Source organism: Salarias fasciatus, chromosome 11, assembly GCF_902148845.1.
Source record: "Salarias fasciatus chromosome 11, fSalaFa1.1, whole genome shotgun sequence".
Taxonomy (NCBI): domain Eukaryota; kingdom Metazoa; phylum Chordata; class Actinopteri; order Blenniiformes; family Blenniidae; genus Salarias; species Salarias fasciatus.
In genome coordinates, this window is record NC_043755.1 from 29,373,385 (window position 1) to 29,392,240 (window position 18,856).

At 44.1% G+C, this 18,856-nt stretch overlaps 1 protein-coding gene across 1 annotated transcript; it reads right to left on the bottom strand.

Annotated features, from left to right (window-relative positions):
* Window positions 1-12,965: 12,965 nt before the first annotated feature.
* LOC115396689 (nuclear receptor subfamily 1 group D member 2-like) lies at window positions 12,966-18,332 on the bottom strand. The gene is made up of 8 exons (XM_030102673.1): window positions 18,026-18,332; window positions 16,239-16,481; window positions 16,055-16,143; window positions 15,817-15,961; window positions 14,999-15,723; window positions 14,731-14,916; window positions 14,184-14,394; window positions 12,966-14,089 (listed from the first exon to the last, which is right to left on the bottom strand). The coding sequence occupies exons 1-8, from the start codon at window positions 18,054-18,056 to the stop codon at window positions 13,890-13,892; spliced, it is 1,830 nt and encodes a 609-aa protein (XP_029958533.1). The 5' UTR covers window positions 18,057-18,332; the 3' UTR covers window positions 12,966-13,889.
* Window positions 18,333-18,856: the final 524 nt, after the last annotated feature.

The window sequence follows — 18,856 nt, forward strand, 5'->3', positions numbered from 1 at the left end:
CTCCTGTGGAGTTTGTTTTATAGGGCGATGCAAATAAGTCAACATGACAGGTGAAGGATTTGCTTTGAATAACAGGGATTGGATTAAAGCTCTCAACACTAAATCTGACATGAAAGCCCCAAAGCAGGAGCTGATGGGAAATTATCTGCTTTTCCACAGATTTAATGAAAATATATATAAACACACTATACACACACCAGCGCTTTGGTTGCTAAGGACGCAGCAGAGTGACAGCTGCAGAGAACGCTGTCGGGAGGCACATGGAAATGTAAAAACTGCAGATCACATCCATAAACCCAGTGGAAACTTTGAAGATAGACTATATTTGTCTCTGAAGAAGCACTGTGTAGATTACAATAGAGAGATTTCTCCATTCTGTAGATTTTTGTTTCTTGTTTTGTTTTTGTGGTTCATATTGCGGCGTCTGATCCGTTTCAGAAACTATTTCAAAGATTTTGATCTGTTTTGACAATCAAACTGAAGTCATTCAATGTAAATAATTGTTTTTGTGGTCAAAAGTAACTATTAAGTACAACTTGCTCTGCTATACAAAAAAAATAAATAAATTTTAAAAATATTTACATGGCCGCTAGGGAGCACTCGATTTCAAAACGTTCCCCATGGTCCCAATCTGAGGCAGGAATTAACGACCGTTTGAGTTGGAGGACTTGTTGGAAGTTTGGGTTAGAAAATTGTCTAAATACTCAAAAAAAAAAAAATAATTAAAAATGACTCCAACTGAAAGTTCTTGCTTTTCTAATCAGCCAATTTAATACAATCGCTCTGCACTCTGCAGGGAATGAGACGCAGGAACCCTCTCACACACACTCACATGCACACAGAGAACAGACAGGCATTGTTTGGCAGTTTAAAGTAGAAATGAGTCCCAGGCTCCTGGTGGCCTTAAATCCCTCTGTCTTTCAGCGAACAGCCAATCAGAGGTCTCCTACCCACTGAAGCAGCGCTCCACCTGTCCTGCATCAATCATTCAATCAATCAATCAATCAATCAATCAATCAATCAATGACACACTGAAGAGGAGAGAGGGAACCTTATGAGACTGCAGATTCATAACCTGTTCATAACACGACGAAGAGTTATAGAATCTGTTCATCACCAGTTCTAATTAATTGTGGACACATATTGACAACAGGGTCTTATTTATACCATGAATATGATTTGAACCAGATCTGATTATTTGCCTCTTATGTAGCACAGATAACATCTGCTTTTCTGAAGTGTAAACAAGACACATGCATTTGGCTGCAGGCCTCATTAAATATGTAGACATAGATCAGATGTTTGTTGGTTGCGTATCAATGTGATCGCCATGGAAACAGGCTGATTGGATAGAAGCATGCAGACTATTTGACAGAAGAAGATGAGAGATGAGGAAGAAAAGCTGGAACAATGATTTCCTGAAGAGGTCAGACGTCTTCTCAGTCTTTGGGGAGACTTGGAAATAAATGCAGTTTATGCATAAAATAAAATTATGGCCCCTTTCCTCCTTCTCTGTCTAATAATCCTGGTAACGTTTCAAATACAGGTTGTCATCCATTTTTTTTAACTGAGCAGTCCACGCTTTGTTCAGAAGTAGCCTGGAGATTAGTAAACACTCCAAGTTCGCATGTTCCTCACATTGTTGACAAGTGTAATTGGGAGAATCAGATATAGATTGTTTGGTAAAATATGTGGAACTGCACAGTATAAAAAAAAATAAAAAAAATCAGACGTAGACAGCATATCCAATCTGAGACTCAAGACTCCCCCAGTTGTCGTCACTCTTAATTTTAAAAAACTGCTTTAAAAATTATGCAGAAATTCAGGATTGAGATGATTGAAAACACATTAAAGTTTGTCTTTGAAAAAGCCTTTTGATATCGCCGCAGGGCGCAGTCAACAAACATGGTTTCTTCAGTGGAACTGAAAAAATCGTTATAGAAAAGAGACTTGTAAACTGGGCGTGAAGTGTTTGTTTATTATTTGTTGACTTTTTTTAGTCAGACTTTGCTTGTGACCTTTTCAACATCAGTAAATTGTCTTTGTACTCAAAGCTCTGCTAATGGACCGAAAACAAGACGTCATTGAGAAAAAGAAAGCTGAGATTAAAAAAAAAAAAAAAAAAAACTGTTTGTGGAAATCACTGTAATGTTGAGCTTTTGTTTTTTATTTTGACACAGTCTCTTTGTAATTCCTGAAGTACATCAATCAGTCATCAACAGTCATTTCTTTATTTAGTATTTGTTTTCAATGTTATTTTAGCCATTATATTTTTTATAATGTTAGAATCTTTTATTTTAAAGCACTTTTTTTTCTGTGTAGCAAGACTTTTTTATATACATAATCTCAATTAAAACATTCTACTCTATCATATCATAGGACATCACCATCAAGATGCATGGATTTCAATTTGACAGCAATGACAAATTAACTTTACAGCATACTTCGTGACCAAGGGCTTTAAATCAACAAAGTTTGTCTGAGTTTATTTCAATTATTTAGTGCACAAAAACTAAAGGCAGTCGTATTGTTATTATTATTATTGTTAACAAAGTATCACCCCAGGATGATTTATTCAGAAGCAGCAGGGGTGTGCTGTCTTTTTTGGGCTTTCTTTTTTGCAATTTTTGCATTTTTTTTTTTTTTAAATTGGGAATTAAATAACGATTTGATTCATGCTGAATCCAAGCTTCTGTAAACTTTACACACTTATCACACTTATATACATCACTGCCTTTTGATAAATTCTTTTGAAGGAGAACTATGCAACTTTTGCTCTCGCGCTCCCCCTACTGGTCTCCTGTGAAAGCTCACTTTCGTAAATGTTCTCCGCATCAAAACATTTATTAAGGTAAAAAAGTTGCATAGTTCTGCTTTAAGTCATGTTTCAAACTCCAACCTGCTTGGAAATGGTGCACAAACAGTAAATGTAGTTTTAGACCATGTGCCACTTTTGCTCTCCAAACATTCATCAGTCTTGGCTTTCTGTCATCCTGTCATACCAACAGGCGAATTGAAAAAGAAAAAAAATATATTCTCAGGTGGCCATAATGTTATGGCTGATCATTGCCGTTGGTTATTTACATTATATATATTCTTTCTTAGGTAAGGCTCCCCTCAAGTTTTCCTTGCAAATATTAATGCTGAAACGAGATATCCATCCCCACGCTGCTCCGAGAGTTCATGGGAGGATTTACATTCTTTATCATTGAGCGAAGTAAATGATGTTGAACTGGACCTCTAAATAAACAGTCAGGCGAGCTGCAGACATCACGCCATTTGCATTCAAGGCTGCAGTGAAGATTTATTCAAATGGCTGCTGACATGTTGATCAAGCAGTACTCAATTCTGACGACGAAGGGAGTGGACGATTCTCTTCACTCCGACTCTGAGTGTCTTCAGTGTGACGGAAAGAAATTTCGTAAAATCAAACCACGTAGCTTAAAGTGCAATGCCAAATATTTGTGTTTTATGTGAATTAATATGACCTGAGTTCATCTCAAAGACGGTTTTGTGACGTTCTCCTGGTTGACCTGCCCAAACCAGCAGGTTTCCCAACGTGCTGCGAACTATTTATTCCTACAATACAAGTTTGGATTGTTCATCTGACGCTTCACACAACAATGGCCAACGTTCTTGCTCGGACATAAGCTGAGCCCAGATGTGGCCCTCAGAAGACCCAGGGGCCACATGTGACCCATTAGTTCTGCTTGACCGGAAAATTTTCAATCAGATGAAATTTACAGTCATTATGGGCTTCATTACATCTGAAAAGGTCACATTTTCACATTATCGTCCATTGTTATTGTGTCTGGGACCCTGGCTAGAGGTAGAGTTCTTGAGCTAGAAAATGTCACCTCAAAAAACTTGTAGTGGGGAGGAAAAAGACTGTGACAGCTAATTACAAATGCATGTAACATGTAACATGTAACACGTAATAAATTCAATGTTGCGAAAAAAGTAAAGATTGCTATTTCTTCAATAGGTTTGCTCCTTCTAAGAATAGTTCATTGTATATGGGCCTGATCTCTAGCAATGGCAACGTTAGGTGAGCTGTAAAAGGATAGCTGGACAAGGACAATATTTAAGTTGGACTGATTTCATTCAACATTCATTTAAAAACTGTCTTTGAAAATGAACTCATCGTAAACCATCAAAGGATCCAATAAATGACCACCAACACTGGATTATTTCCTGACAGAAAAATACCAGCAAGTATAAACAATCGATGAACAAGTGCACAAAACAAAAAGATCAAAATGATTGAAAAATAAAAGAGAGAATGTGTGTGTGTGGGTTCAGTTCAGTTCTTACATCCATCTGGGTTGCAGTGAGTTTGCTGCAGTGTCTTAGCTGAATTCCAGAATTGATCCAAGTTTCTTTCCCTTTCCCTATAGAACAAAGCAAAAGTTACGATCTCACACCCTCTAGGTCTGTTGATCTTCTCTTCACCATTCAGAGTCCACTTCTGACACACACACACACACACACACACACAAACCCTGCATATATCAGTAACATAAAATTAAAATTATTTTTTTTTTCCCACTCACCATACAGTATAGCTTTTTTTCTATCTCTGGAAACATGAATTCAGTCGCCACAGAAAACACCACACATAAAGCTGCGTATGTAAATGAATGAAATGAGTGGTATTAGCCATCAGTAAACATATCACAGCATTCGCCACGTTTTCAGACTAAATCATCAAATTAATAAATGGACAATACATAGTCTGTCTGTCTCCGGCTGTTTTATTCTTTTTTTTTTAGATTGCATCTACATGAACTCAGCCGTAACTTCACTTCATTTTGAAGTTAGCAAGCTTGCTAGCATGCTAATGTAAGACACATGCTGACTCGCCAGAGCTCAAAATAGAGCTCAATTTTTCAGCTGTCCCATTCTTCTGTATCAGAAGAAGAAGTGTCCACAGTCGTAACAAATTCCCAAGAAAAATACTTAAACTTAATTTTTTAGATAAGTTTCCAGCTCTAAACGATCGTTGAAAACTAACTAACTAACTAACTAAATAAATAAATAAATAAATAAATAGATAAATAAATAAATAAATAAATAACAGCAATTCTCTCATCTCAGGCACTAAAGGAAGAAGGAGGGAATCTGTGGAGTTACTGCCACTCTGTTGGAGCATTGAGGATTTTCGTCCAGTTAACTCTAAAAATGCCGGTGCTCCTCGACAGTAATATTTATGGGTGTTACATATAGTTTTTATTTACTTATTTACTGAAATCTAAAAGAAATGTGGTCATTACTTCCAGACACAGACTGGGAAAGACTGAGAAAAGTAGTGTCCCAGAGCAACAGTAGCTTATAAAAACTAAAAATCTCAACAAAAAAGAAAAGGGTTTTATAAAAAGAAAATTCTTATTAAGCAAAATTCAACTCCTCACCTCATTTTTTTCATGAGGTTCTTTGTTAAAATTAGTTGCCCACCCCTGCATTAGACACAATCTGAATCAACCTAAAACCAAAGAGCCAGAGCTGAGAACCTGGAGGAAAGGAAGCTCCTGCAAAAGTAAGTCAACACTGCCGCCCAGTGTACAATAGAGGCATGACTTAACATTTTACAGTTTTTTTTTTAAAACAATCTTTGCACAAGAAAGCTGATATATATATATACATATATATATATACATATATATATATATATATATGTGTGTGTGTGTGATTTTTTTTCTAATTTTCAAAGTTTTTGTATCACAAAGTGACACAACAACTTGTCTACTGGATCCAATCCCAACTAGACTGTTTAAAGACATTTCCTCTTTATCAGTATTAGATTAGATCAACCTATCTTTAGTAACAGGTTATGTTCCACAGGCCTTCAAGGTTGCTGTTATTAAACCTCTTCTTAAAACGCCCACCCTTGATCCAGGTGTTCTGACAAGCTACAGATTACAATATCCAATCTTCCTAGTTTCTGTTCTGATCCTGTCTCCGTGCAGCATTTGATACTGCTGATCATGACATCCTACTACAGAGACTACAATATATTATTGGGATTAAAAGGACTTCAATTAACTGGTTTCCATCATACCTTAAGCGCTGTTAGTCCCGTATTGCCACAGGAGGACATTTTGTTCTCAGAGTGCTGTTCTGCTGGAGGTCCCTCGGTTTCTTTAAAAGTAGAACAGGAGGCAGAGCTTTCAGCTATCAGGCTCCTGTCATGTGGATCCAGCCCCCCAGTTTCACTGAGGGAGGCTGACACAGTCCCTATCTTCAAGGCTTAAGACCTTTCTATTTAGTAAAGCTTACAGTTGGGGTTAGTTTAGGCCTTCCAGGACCATTTTCATTTTCTTAGTGAGGCTGTTCTATCTTAAGGTGGCTGGAGGACCGACTCTGAGTCTCTTTTCTCTCCTTTCTCACTCCACATTTCACTACGAAGTATCATTAACCATTGTCTCTCTTCAAGTCTTCGAACTCTCTTCTCCCCCTCCCCCCAAGGATCCCCGAGGTTCCTGTCCTGATCCACCTGCATTTACTGGAGGAATGCTGAGCTGATCCAGAGAAACGAGCTGTCATTTTCTTTTCTTTCCATCTCCTCACCCCAACCAGAATAGCAGAAAGCCACCATGTCACGGTGCAGGTAGGAAGGACCCATGCGCAGGCAGCACAGGCCGAGAAGAACTTCTTTATTTCTAGAGACACGCGAATGCAGGAATGAGCTGAGCTGATGCAGGCATGGATACACGAACAGAACATGCAGACAGACCAACAAGGAGCCGACAAGAAACAGCAGGGGAAGCAGGGCTTCAGTAGAGGGAAACACAGGTGTCACACATTAGGGCGGTAACAAGGCAGGTGACTGGACAGGAGAACATGAGGAGCAGACAAACACAAAACAGGCCCCGAGCGCCCCCATCTGGCCGCAGAGGTACAGGGTATGGCACGCCACCTCTGAGCCTGTTTGTTCCTTTCAAAAGGGAGCTTTTCCTGTCCACAGTCGTTTATGCTTGCTCATGTGGAACTGTTGAGTTTTCTCTGTCAAAGTGTCTACAAATGACTCTGTTGTAATTGAAAATTGAACTGAATCGAACTGAAAGTGTTTGTAATGATCATTGCTCTGAAGTCTGCAGTACCCCCTGCTGGATAAAAGTAAAACTGTAGATCTATATCTACAACAATAATATCCTTGTTATCCACTATTGTATTGCCACTTAAAAAGATAAATAAAAACACCTAAAAGTCCAACTTCATTGCCAATAGAGATGTTTTTAAGATTATGATTATTTTGGTTTTAGTATACATTAACTACAGCGTAATCACATGCGCGGTCACGGTGCAGTGGTATGAAAAAGTATCTGAATCTTTTGGAATTTCTCACATTTCTGTTTAAAATCACCATCAAATGTGATCTGATCTTTGTCAAAATCACACAGATGAAAAAACAGTGTCTGCTTTAACTAAAACCACCCAAACATTTATAGGTTTTCATATTTTAATGAGGATAGCATGCAAACAATGACAGAAGGGAGAGGAATAAGTAACTGAACCCTCTGCCTAAGGAGACTTAGGCTGAATCCCATTTCACCCCTTAGCCCTTCCCCTTGGCCCTTCCCCTTGGCCCTCCGCCTATGAAACGGAGTGCTAAGGGGTAGGGGAGAAAGTCAACCCCTCCGAATTGGGACACCCCTCCGACAATCGCGTACGTCATCAGTAGTCGCCGCTGCCGATGACGTAGGCAGATGCGACAATTATCTGCCGAAGAAGAATGTTTTTCTTACATTTTAAAACTTCATTAATTGACAAAATACTGACATTTATGAACGTCTTTCGTTGCGGACGCCGCCATCTTGCCGATCTTGGAAGGCTTTCTGAGAAATCTGTCATCCAGTGGCGCCGGTGACGAGGGGCGCTTGTTTTGTTCGCCTGGACCGTGGGGTTAGTTCACTTCCGCATTGGCGGGGGCGCTCGTTTCCCACCCGCGCATTCCAGGCGGGCCGTGTTGAAGAAACCAGTTTATTTAAAATAATCGTCTATCTGTTGGGTTTGGAATGCGCCTGGAATGCGCGGGTGTGGAAACGATCACTCCAGTCAATGCGGAAGTGAATTAACCCCGCCCGCCAGGCATGACCTAGGCTGAAAGAACAAGCGCCCCTCGCCATCGGCCGATACCCCTCCGTTTGGAGTGTGCCTCTCGAGAATCTCCTTTTGGAGGGGTGACTGGCCCTCTTTCTTGGCCCTACCCCTCCGTCATAATGACAATTGGGACACTCCTACCCCTCCACGTGAACGCGCAAAACGAGGGGTAGGGCCAAGGGGAAGGGCTAAGGGGTGAAATGGGATTCAGCCTTAAAGAACAAACGAAACCATTTTTTACCAAACAATTGAAGTCAGGTGTGTGCCCAATCACTGACGAGTGGCTTAAAGCTGCCCTGCCCGCTATAAAACACACACCTGGTAAGAATTGTCTTGATGAGAAGCGTTGTCTGATGTGCAGCGTGGCTCGCTCAAAAAAGCTGTCTGAAGACCTGCCATCAAGAATTGTTGATTTGTATAAAGCTGGGAAAGGATACAAAACCATCTCTAAAAGTCTGGATGTTCATCAATCGACAGTCAGAGAACTTGTCTACAAATGGAGAGAGTTTGGCACTGTTGCTTCTCTCCCAAGGAGTGGCCGTCCACCAAAGATGACGCAAAGAGTTCAGCGCAGAATACTCAGAGAGGTAAAAAAAGAACCCCAGAGTGTCTGCTAAAGACTTGCAGGAATCACTGGCACAGTCCAGTATCTCTGTGCACATCAAATCTATGTAAAACTATGGCCAAGAATAGTGTTCATGGGAGGACTCCACGGAGGAAGCCACTGCTGTCTAAAAAGAACACTGTTACTTGTTTAACGTTCGCAAAAAGGCACTTGGACACTCCAAAGAAGTTTGGGCAAAATATTTTGTGGACTGATGAAACCAAAGTTGAATTGTTTGGGAGGAACACACAACGTCATCTGTGGAGGAAAAATGGACCAGCTCACCAACAACGACACCTCATCCCCACCGTGGAGCATGGTGGAGGGAGCATCATGATTTGGGGCTGTTTTGCTGCCTCAGGGCCGGGACAACTTGCAATCATGAATGGAAAAAATCAATTCAAAGTTATCAGGATGTTTTGCAGGAAAACCTCAGGCCGTCTGTGAGACAGTTGAAACTATAAAGAGGATGGATGCTGCAACAAGACAATGATCCAAAACACAGAAGTAAATCAACTTCAGAATGGTTTCAGAAGAACAAAATCCACATTCTGGAGCGGCCAAGTCAAAGTCCAGACTTGAACCCCATTGAGATGCTGTGGCATGACCTCAAGACGGCGATTCATGCCAGACATCCCAGGAATCTGACTGAACTACAGCAGTTTTGTAAAGAAGAATGGGCCAAGATTAGTCCTGATTCATGTGCCAGACTGATCTGCAGCTACAGGAAGCGTCTGGTTGAAGTTATTGCTGCCAAGGTGGTGTGTGTGTGTGTGTGTGTGTGGGGGGGGGGCACAAAATATTAAATGGTTCAGTTACTTGTTTCTCCCCCTTCTGTCATTGTTTGCATGCTATCCTCATTAAAATATGAGGGTGGTTTTAGTTAAAGCAGACACTGTTTTTTCATCTGTTTGATTTTGACAAAGATCAGATCACATTCGATGCTGATTTTATGCAGAAATGTGAGAAATTCCAAAAGATTCAGATACTTTTTCATACCACTGTATATTATCTGCCTTCTTTTTAGCAGAACATTAGTAGATTAGTGGGTTTTTTTAACCACTTTTCATGCCCACCCCCAAAAAAATTGTTTCATTAAAATATGGTAATAGTTTATTAAGTTCATATTGACGAATGGCACCAGCCTCTGAATCTTGCCACGATTTTTAAAGCTGCATAGTTTTAACCATAAATACTAGAACTGTGTCTCATATTCTTAAGTTTCAACTAGACAACATTCCACTGCAAACCTTTTTCCTTTTCACATTTTCTAGTAATTTAAGCTGTTTCATCAATGTTAGTAATTGTCGTTGTTTTACACATTTTTTCACTGCTGCCAACAACTGGTATCATGCATCTATCTCTAGATCAGGGGTGGGGAATCCTGGTCCTGGAGGGCCGCAGCCCTGCATGTTTTCCATGTCTCCCTGCTTCAACACAGCTGATTGCAATGAGGCTCGTTATCTGGCTTTCTGCTGGACTTGGCCATGAATCTTGATTTGATTCAGGTGTGTTGAAGCAGGGAGACATGGAAAACATGCAGGGCTGCGGCCCTCCAGGACCAGGGTTCCCCACCCCTGCTCGAGATACTCTACATTAGTTGTAGCTACTAATACTGATTTATGCATGCATGGCTTATTTGCCCTTTGATGAGTTTATGATTCGCTAAAGATACCAAGAAAGGCTGATTATTTGTGGTAATTTGTGTGTGACTCCTATCTTGAAACATGTCAACAGAAAGAGAAAAAGGTTTAAGAGTCATCCTCATGCCCAGTCTCGGGTGAGTCTGATGTGAAGGAGTTTCCAGGTTGAATCTGTGGTCACATGGCTCCACCTGCTGGTGAACTACTCCTGCTTCTGCGTTGGTGTGTGTGTGTGTATGCCTCTGTGTGTGTCCCTTGTGCACATCATCTGTCTCACCTGTTGTCTGTGTCTGCCTCTCCTCATGTGCTCATCACCCTCATGTGCTGCACCTGCGTTTCCCCCGTTTCTGCCCTGCGTCCGGTCCACCCCGTGTTTCCTTGCGGCATCCTCACAGTAATAAAGAATTCCAACTCATCCGAGCTGCCTGCACCCTGACAAAGTGGAAATGAGAGGAATCTTTAGTTCACTGGACCTGCCATCAATTAGTAAGATACAACAAAATAAGTTCACCGCAGATTTTATAAGAAAGGAGGGTGAAGGACACAAATAGTGCTTTAAAAAAACAATGAATCACCAGGTAGCGATGGATCCCACACATAGTGGTTCATTCTTCATTACCCCCGGACAGTGACTGACAGTTCAAAGGTCAACTGGCCCTGAAGAAATGGTGAAAAAGGATGGACAAAATAGGAAGTATTGTCTCTAACAGGATTTATACCTTTTTTTTCCTTTCCTCTTCGTTTTTTACTACTTTTCATCTTCCTTTGCCGGTTTTATGTTCTTTCATAACATCACATGAAAACGAGACGAGACAAAACTTAAATGGCGGCTATGCGACGAAAATTTCTAATATATCATGCAGTATCATTGACGAATGAAAGCGAGACGAAATGTAGTTGATAAAATTAAAACCCTGCTAAAATGTCTCTTCATTTAAACAAGAAGGGGCAAAATAAAGTTTAATGTTTAGTCACATCACTTATTCCTCAATCCCTGCTCGCAGTACCATTAACCGGGGCGGCAGGGCGTGGTGGCGGAGGGCAGCAGGGGAGTGAAAGGCCTTGAATTTACTCCTATGGATGAGAAACAGTTTATTCATCTGCTGCAGCTGGAGCTTCTTTCATTCCTGACACTGTCTGAGTTTTGTCTCAGCTTCTCGTTGGTGACAAAAACAGCAGCTGTCTGTGCCAGGAAGGACCAGGGTCACTCCGCCCAACAGTCTGACTAATGTGGGTTTTATGGAAATAATATTTATTGTATTTTGACAATAACAGAGATACGTTATCTATTTCTGGGATGTTTGGCAACCAGTTCTAAAATAAGACATTCAGGTCACGGTCGAATAGCTGCTGCTGCTGTTGTATTGTTGTGTGCAGTCAGCGCCATCTGTTGTCAGTTTAAAACCCACACACACACACACACACACACACACACACACACACTTCATTATGTTATTGTTGTGAATTGCAGTCATGCACTTGTATGCCAGTCATGCGATGCTACTTTATACATTTTATTTCAATTTACACGCGTACCTTCAGGTTTGATTGGTAAACTATGTTGACTGGAGCAACTTCCGTGTGTGAAATGAGTGTATTCTTGAGTTTAGAAGGTAACAGTAATATAATAAACATGTTTGATTTGTGAAAAGGGTTTGACTAAAAGAAAAAAATTGGTTTCCTCTATCCTATACTTGGAAATTATTCTATATTGATTGGTTAAATAGAATTGCATTGCTAAAAAGAGAGTACAATCTAATTTTCATCGACGAAATCCAGACTAAAAAATCATTGCTTTTTATCCACTAAAATGACAAAAATAGTCCTGGGTTATTCTGACTAAAGAAATGCTCAGACTTTTCATGAACTAAAACTTCGACTAAAAGTTGACCAGACAAGACAAAAAAGAGCTTGAACGTAAAACTAAAATGAAAACAGGACGAGAAAATCAACACAACATCAAAGTCCAGTAATCTGTGGCGGAAGCTCCCCATTCAACAAACATGAAAACATGACCCAAATAAACAACCAAAACAATGACTCCCAGAAGACGGTAGTAATGCCAGGTCATAGTAATTTGAACGGTTTGAAGTGTGTGTGTGTGTGTGTGTGTGTGTGTGTGTGTGTGTGCTGATTCCAGATCCTTTTGTTTCTCAAGCGTCTTGTACCGTGAGGAACCTGATTTATGCCTTTTTCTTTCTCCTTCTTACTTTCTTCAACGCCGGGCCAGATTATGGTTTTCCTCTCACCAGAACCTGTGGACTCAAACCAGGGATCTACTGGTGACAGAGCTAACCACTGCACACAAGGTAACTTTAGTCATGATAAGAATTTAAAAAAAAACACACACAAAAGGCAGTTTTTTTTTTACCTTCACTTCTTTTTATTCATACTATTTCATATTTATATCTATGTTCATCAGATATTTATATATTTATATTTTTTATATATATATTTATAGAGTTATTTACATGTGGCAGTTTTTGCCAGTAGAAGAAACTGATATTTCAACAAAAGTGTCAAGACTTCAGTGCTATGCTGAAAACACACAGTTTGATTTACACATTTAGAAAAAAAGAAAAAAAAAAAAAAACATAAATGGGAAAATGGCAAAAACACTCAAGTGCTGTGATTACATTTACACGTTGCCTTTACATGATGCTGTCACATCGTGGAATTTTGTTTTTTCTTGTCTTCTTTTTTCCGCTCCACAGCTTGTGCAAAAACATCGTGTTTCGCTTTAAAAACGGCGGCGTCGACTCCCCCCCAGAAATCACCAGGCAGCGTACAGGCAGTTCCCGATGACGTGCAGCACGTCGGCAAAATTAAATAGAAGAAGAAAAAAAAAACAAAAAAAAAAAAACAAAAACATCTGACACTATTTACAGCGAGACGGCGGACTGATGCTTTCTGAGGCGAGGGGGGAGCAGATCCAGGTCATTTTGCGTTAAGTACAGCCATGCAGTAGCAGCGATCGTCACACATTCGTCAATACATTTGTCAAACAGCTTGCCTTCGTCCCTTCAGCAAACATGTAGCAGTCAAAACACATTGGACCAGACAGACAGAGTGAGTAAGGTACAGTATATATCGTCTCTGACATTCACCCGCTCACTCGTCAGAGAATACACTTTGGAATTAAATGGCTTTTGGAGAATTTTTTTTTTCATATAAATCTAAAAAAAAAAAATCTAATCAAAATCAATGGGTTTTCTACTGTCATTCCATAAAGCCAGTTAAAAAAAAACCCCGAACAATGTCTGACCCGCTCGCCGCTGCGCGTTTGTGTGCAACAAGCGTTAAGCTATCTCTTCTATAAATACAGTACATCTTTTATATTGTTCTCTCTTCAGACCCCGTGTGGCCTACTTAACAAAAATAGAATAGAAAATAACTTTTTATACATTCTGGGAACAAACGCGCGTCAGGGGTTGGTCGAGCACGGCGGGGGGGGCGGCGGGGGCGGGGCGGGCGATGAGGGGCGGAGAGAGGCCGGTCCTGGCGGAGGTGCAGGTGTGTGGCGGAGGTGGAAGCGTTTCGGTTCACGGGTGCACTTTGAAGGAGAGCAGTTCCTCTGAGTGCATGTTGTTGAGCGAGCGCAGCTCGGGAAGCTTGAGGAGCAGCTTGGTGAAGGTGGTGGCTGACTCGTCGCCGTGGTTCTGCATCACCAGGTTGCGCAGCGCCCGGATCAGTTTGTCCTGCAGCGCCTCCACCGAGTTCAGGTCCTGGATCCCCGAGCGGTCTGGAGCACAGGGGACAGGAGGGAACATCAGCGCCCGGAGGCGGGGAGGGGGGGGGGACCCGGCGCCTCGGCGCTCGCTCGGCGGTCATCTTACCGGCTGAGACGAGCACCACGGCGGTGAAGAGGCTCATCTCGTCGGCGTCCAGCCGCAGGGCCGCCAGCTTCTCGCTGAACTCGCACATGGAGTTGAGCAGCTCGCCGGCGCCCAGCAACCGCAGCGTGTCCAGGCTGTAACGTTTGCCGCTCAGGAAGGTCACCGTGCGCTCGGCCACGTTGAACAGCGAGGCGAATCGGACCATCAACACCTGCGAGTCAAGAAGAGGAGCCAAGGTTTTTAACCAGCTTCATTCGTACAGAAACACTCAAACACACTGACACTATCTAAAATCAGTGTTCAAAGTTACTCTCTAAAAGATCACCAACAATGAGTCAATCTCTGCTCTCACTGTAATGTTGCAGAATCTCAACAGTGACTTTGTTCGTATCAGTTGTTATCAATGCAAACAGCTGAGTGTGCGCTCTGTGTGGGAAAGCCACGGTGGCTCCAGGACTCTCGGTATCTGGAGAGCCCGCAGCGCCGCACTTCAAAGCCGGCACCAAACAACGCGGCGTGTTTACGTTTGAAGCGCTCGGCCTCTCACCTCGAACGTCCCGGCCTTCAGCAGGCCCACTTGGTCGTGCTCGGGGAGGTCGCGGAAGCCCGGGATCCTCTTGGCGAACTCGACGACCTCCCGCACGGCGGGGGTGAAGCTCATGGAGAACTCCTCCCAGATCTCCTGGCTGGGCTTGCGGGGGTCCACGTAAGGTGAGGTGTTCATCGGACACACCTGTGAAAACACAAGAGCTTGATCAGACCGGCTGAACGTTTATTCTTCGTCCATCTGAACAGATCAAAGTGGAGAAACTCACCAGATGTGCTCTGCTGTTCACACAGCTGGCTGGCCCGTGGCCACCGTCTGAGGTTTGTACGTTATATTCATGTTGTCTTTGGCTGTCTTTTGACTGTTCACAGCTGGGGGCGCTGTCGAGCTGCTGCTGCTGCTGGTAGACTGCCCTCTCCTCCCCATAAGCGGTGTTGCTGACGTGCTGCCCGCCGCTGGGGGGGCCGTGCTGGTAGCGGCCCACAGCCATGTGGTTGTTCCAGCGGTTCCAGCTCTCCTGCTGCTCCTCCATGTGGCTGTCGCTCCCCGTCTCCGGGGCGGCCGCGGTGGCGGCGGGCGAGGGCGAGGACGCCTGACCCTGCTGGCTCGGCGACCTCTGCTGGCTGAAGGCGAAGGCATCTTGGTGCTGCCTGTTCATGGAGACGACGGCCTCGTCCTCGCTGCTGTCCGACGAGCAGGAGGAGGCGGAGCTGGAGTTGGTGTCCATGGAAACGACGGACTCCGAGTCCTGGGGGCATTGCGGCGAAGAGGGGTTGGAACACGTTGGAGAGTCGGAAGCGGACGACAAGGAGGAAGAGGACGGAGAGGAGCTGACGTCGCTGGCCATGGCCTCCATGGGCAGCGAGGGGCTCTGGTGGCCGTGCAGCATGCTGTGCAGCTGGCTGTTGTTGCTCATCATGTTGTTCATGGCGTTCTGCATCTCCAGCAGCATCCTCTGCTTTTCCCTCTTGGGGATGCGGCCAAATCTCACAGCTGAGAGTAAAAAGCGCAAAAACCATTAGACCGTGTCGGCAGAAAACCTTTGGTTGGCGCGTGATTCATGATAAGGAGGTCGAAACAACTCACCGTCTCTGGACATGCCGACAGCCAGACACTTCTTGAAGCGACACTGCTGGCAGCGGTTCCTGTTGATCCGCATGATGGTGCAATTCTCCATCTTCAGACACTTCTTGTATTGGATGTTCTGCTGGATGCTTCTCCTGAAGAAGCCCTTCAAACACAAAAAACACACACGTGGTCAGCATCTCGCTGACGCCTGCACGCGGAGGCGGATGAAGCCCGTCATTCCAGGGACTTATCTCACCTTGCAGCCTTCACACGCGTGCACCCCGTAGTGGAAGCCCGAGGCCACGTCGCCGCACACCTTGCACAGCAGCACCATGCCGTTGATTTCTGGAAAGAGATTCACGCACGGCAGGTCAGACATCATCAGCAGCACAGTCGTCATCGGTGGCAGACCTGGATGGAGGTGTGGGCGCGCCGCTCACTCGTGATGCTGCTCTTGGCGGACGTGGAGGAGCGTCCGGCCTTCTCCATGCCGTGGCCTCGAGACTGTCCGCTCTTGGCCGGCGGAGCGATGTCCACCACCATGCCCACGGCCCTGCTGGGCAGCGAGGGGCGGGGCAGAGACGGCGACGTGGACAGGTAGCCGCTGCCGCTGCTGGGGCTGGTGCTCATACAAGACTCGGGGTTGGAGGCCGAGCCCGAGGAGATGTAGGCTATAACTCCTCCTGGAGAGAAAAAGAAGACGGTCACTTTTGAAGAATTTACATCTTATTGTGATTACTGAATTTTGGAAACATCCCACAGCAGAAAATATGATTCATCTCTGCAAAATATGAAGGTTGTCAAAACCGATGCAATATGAGAACAACTGTTAATGTGTAGCAAAAATAGCCATCACAAAAATAGAAAAAAAAAACTACTCTGAGCTGTAGTGTAAGTACAGATGGACTCGACACGCCCAGGCTGCAGTCCGACGTATGTGTGTTTCCTGGTTGGCTTATTCAAACTGACCTGCTTTATCACCTCCAGCACTGTGCTGGTTGGATAACACGGTTACATAATGATCCATGCTATGGGAATGTGTCTCTACTGACTGGGACTGCCAGACGGGGTCAGTCAAGCACCAGGGCAGACCAACAATTACACAAAAGAACAGCCAAGATACTGTACAGAGGTAAACACAGAGGTGGTTATGTAATGACATGTGTCCAGACAGGAGGCTCATCCACAGCATCCACACACCGAACCACCAACACAGACATTTTAGCTTTGTTCCCCTCAGTTAGTGATATTCAGATGTGTGCAGAAAATCTGACACAAACTTAAAATGCAAAACATACTTTCCTAACTATTCGGGCGGGGGCTGTTTTTAATGTTTTTACGGGAACATAGTATGAATCAACTCTTCAATGGACTCGATGAAAACATGAGTTTCGAGGCCATGGCAGACGATTACCTAACCTTAACCATGACTGCTCTGTTCCACCCACACGTGGATCTGTCATGACTTTCTGTGAAAGCGGAGGAGGAGGAGGAGGAAGGGGAGCGAATCTAGGTCAGCCCGCTGCCGTCTCCCGCCTGTCTCACGTGTACTGTGCAGCCGAGCCGCGCGCCAGCCGTGTTTTGTGCGGCTCGAGATTATGCAATGTGCGACGTCACCGGCCGCCAACGAGCCAATGAGAGCGCTCCTCCGCAGAAGCCGTGCTCGGACTTGGCCACGCCCCTCGACCAATCGGAGCGCGGCTGTGGGAAGCGTGTACACACGGGCACATGGCTAGGCTACGCTGTCCATGTGAGCGGATCGGGGAAGTGGAACACTGTTGTTGTGTCAAATGTAGCCGGACCACTGGCACTCCTAACCCCGTTTTAACACGACCAGCACCCCGAAAAACGGAGAATCTCACACTTTACCCGCACGACAGCATTATTAATCGATTTTATAAGGCTATACCAACACTGTTTACCGCATTTACTGAGAAAAACAAGCAGTTCCTGTAACTAGGACACGATTCATTCATGCTCTGTCTTTTAAAACCTCTTCACAAAAACAGGTTGGATCTGCTTCACATCTCATTTTACTACAATCAGGTCACATTTAAACACATTTACCCCACAATTTTACGAGTAAACACTGCAACTTCAAAAGTGGGTCTCCCTTTTTTTTCCCCCCCATCAGATCACAATCACACCGACACTGCATGAAAACCCCCCAGTACGTCCATTATGCATGCCTTAAAAATGTCACCGAAAGACTTTATTTTTTTCTTACCTGGTTTGGCTGTTCCAATGTCCTCAGGCATCTCTGATCGAGGAAAGAGGAAAAACAAAAACAAAAAAGAAACACAGAACTACCAGACGTTTAAACTACAAATGTTCCTTCACGACCTCCGTCGGGAAATCAGAAGCCTAAAGACTGAGAGCGGTGCTGGAGTTCATATCATGGATCTGTTCACTGATCTGCGGCAGCCTGTGACTCATGAAGGAGCGACTCCTCCAGCGTTTACTGTTTCTGGGCTGGAGAGAGTCATCAGAAGACCTCCCCCTCTCTCTCTTTTTCTCTCTCTCTTTCTGACTGCGGTTAAGAACTAGATGTTCTGGGCTCGCCCATGTGACCCATTTTTCGGCCCCGCCCCTCCGCGCGGCCGCTCTTGGTACTTTAACCCAGTGACACACTTTTAGGGACCGCGAGGGGGGCGGAGCTAAGAGGCCTCCGTGACGTAACGCGGCAGTCACGTTGCAGAGCCCAACGTGAAAGGTGAAGCCCGGACACCGAGCGGCAGTGCGGGCTGCGTGAGCGCGAGCGAGCTCCTGCACAGACACGTTCATGCGACGTGCTCACCCACATTTATTGAAAAAAAAAAAAAAAAATCAGTAAGGAAACATTCACTTGTGTGTACGTCCCGCCCCCTTGCGTAAACTTTTCCGTCTGTTTTGGAAACGTGCAGCACTTTTCTTGATAGTGTCTGAAAGCACGGCATGTTCCTGCAGCGGCCCGGTTGTTTATGAAGCGGAATGAACTTATGCATGTCTCATGTCTGCATGATGGAGCTGTCCCAGAGCAGCAGACCCGGTCCTCCCTGTTACTGTACAGCACATTATT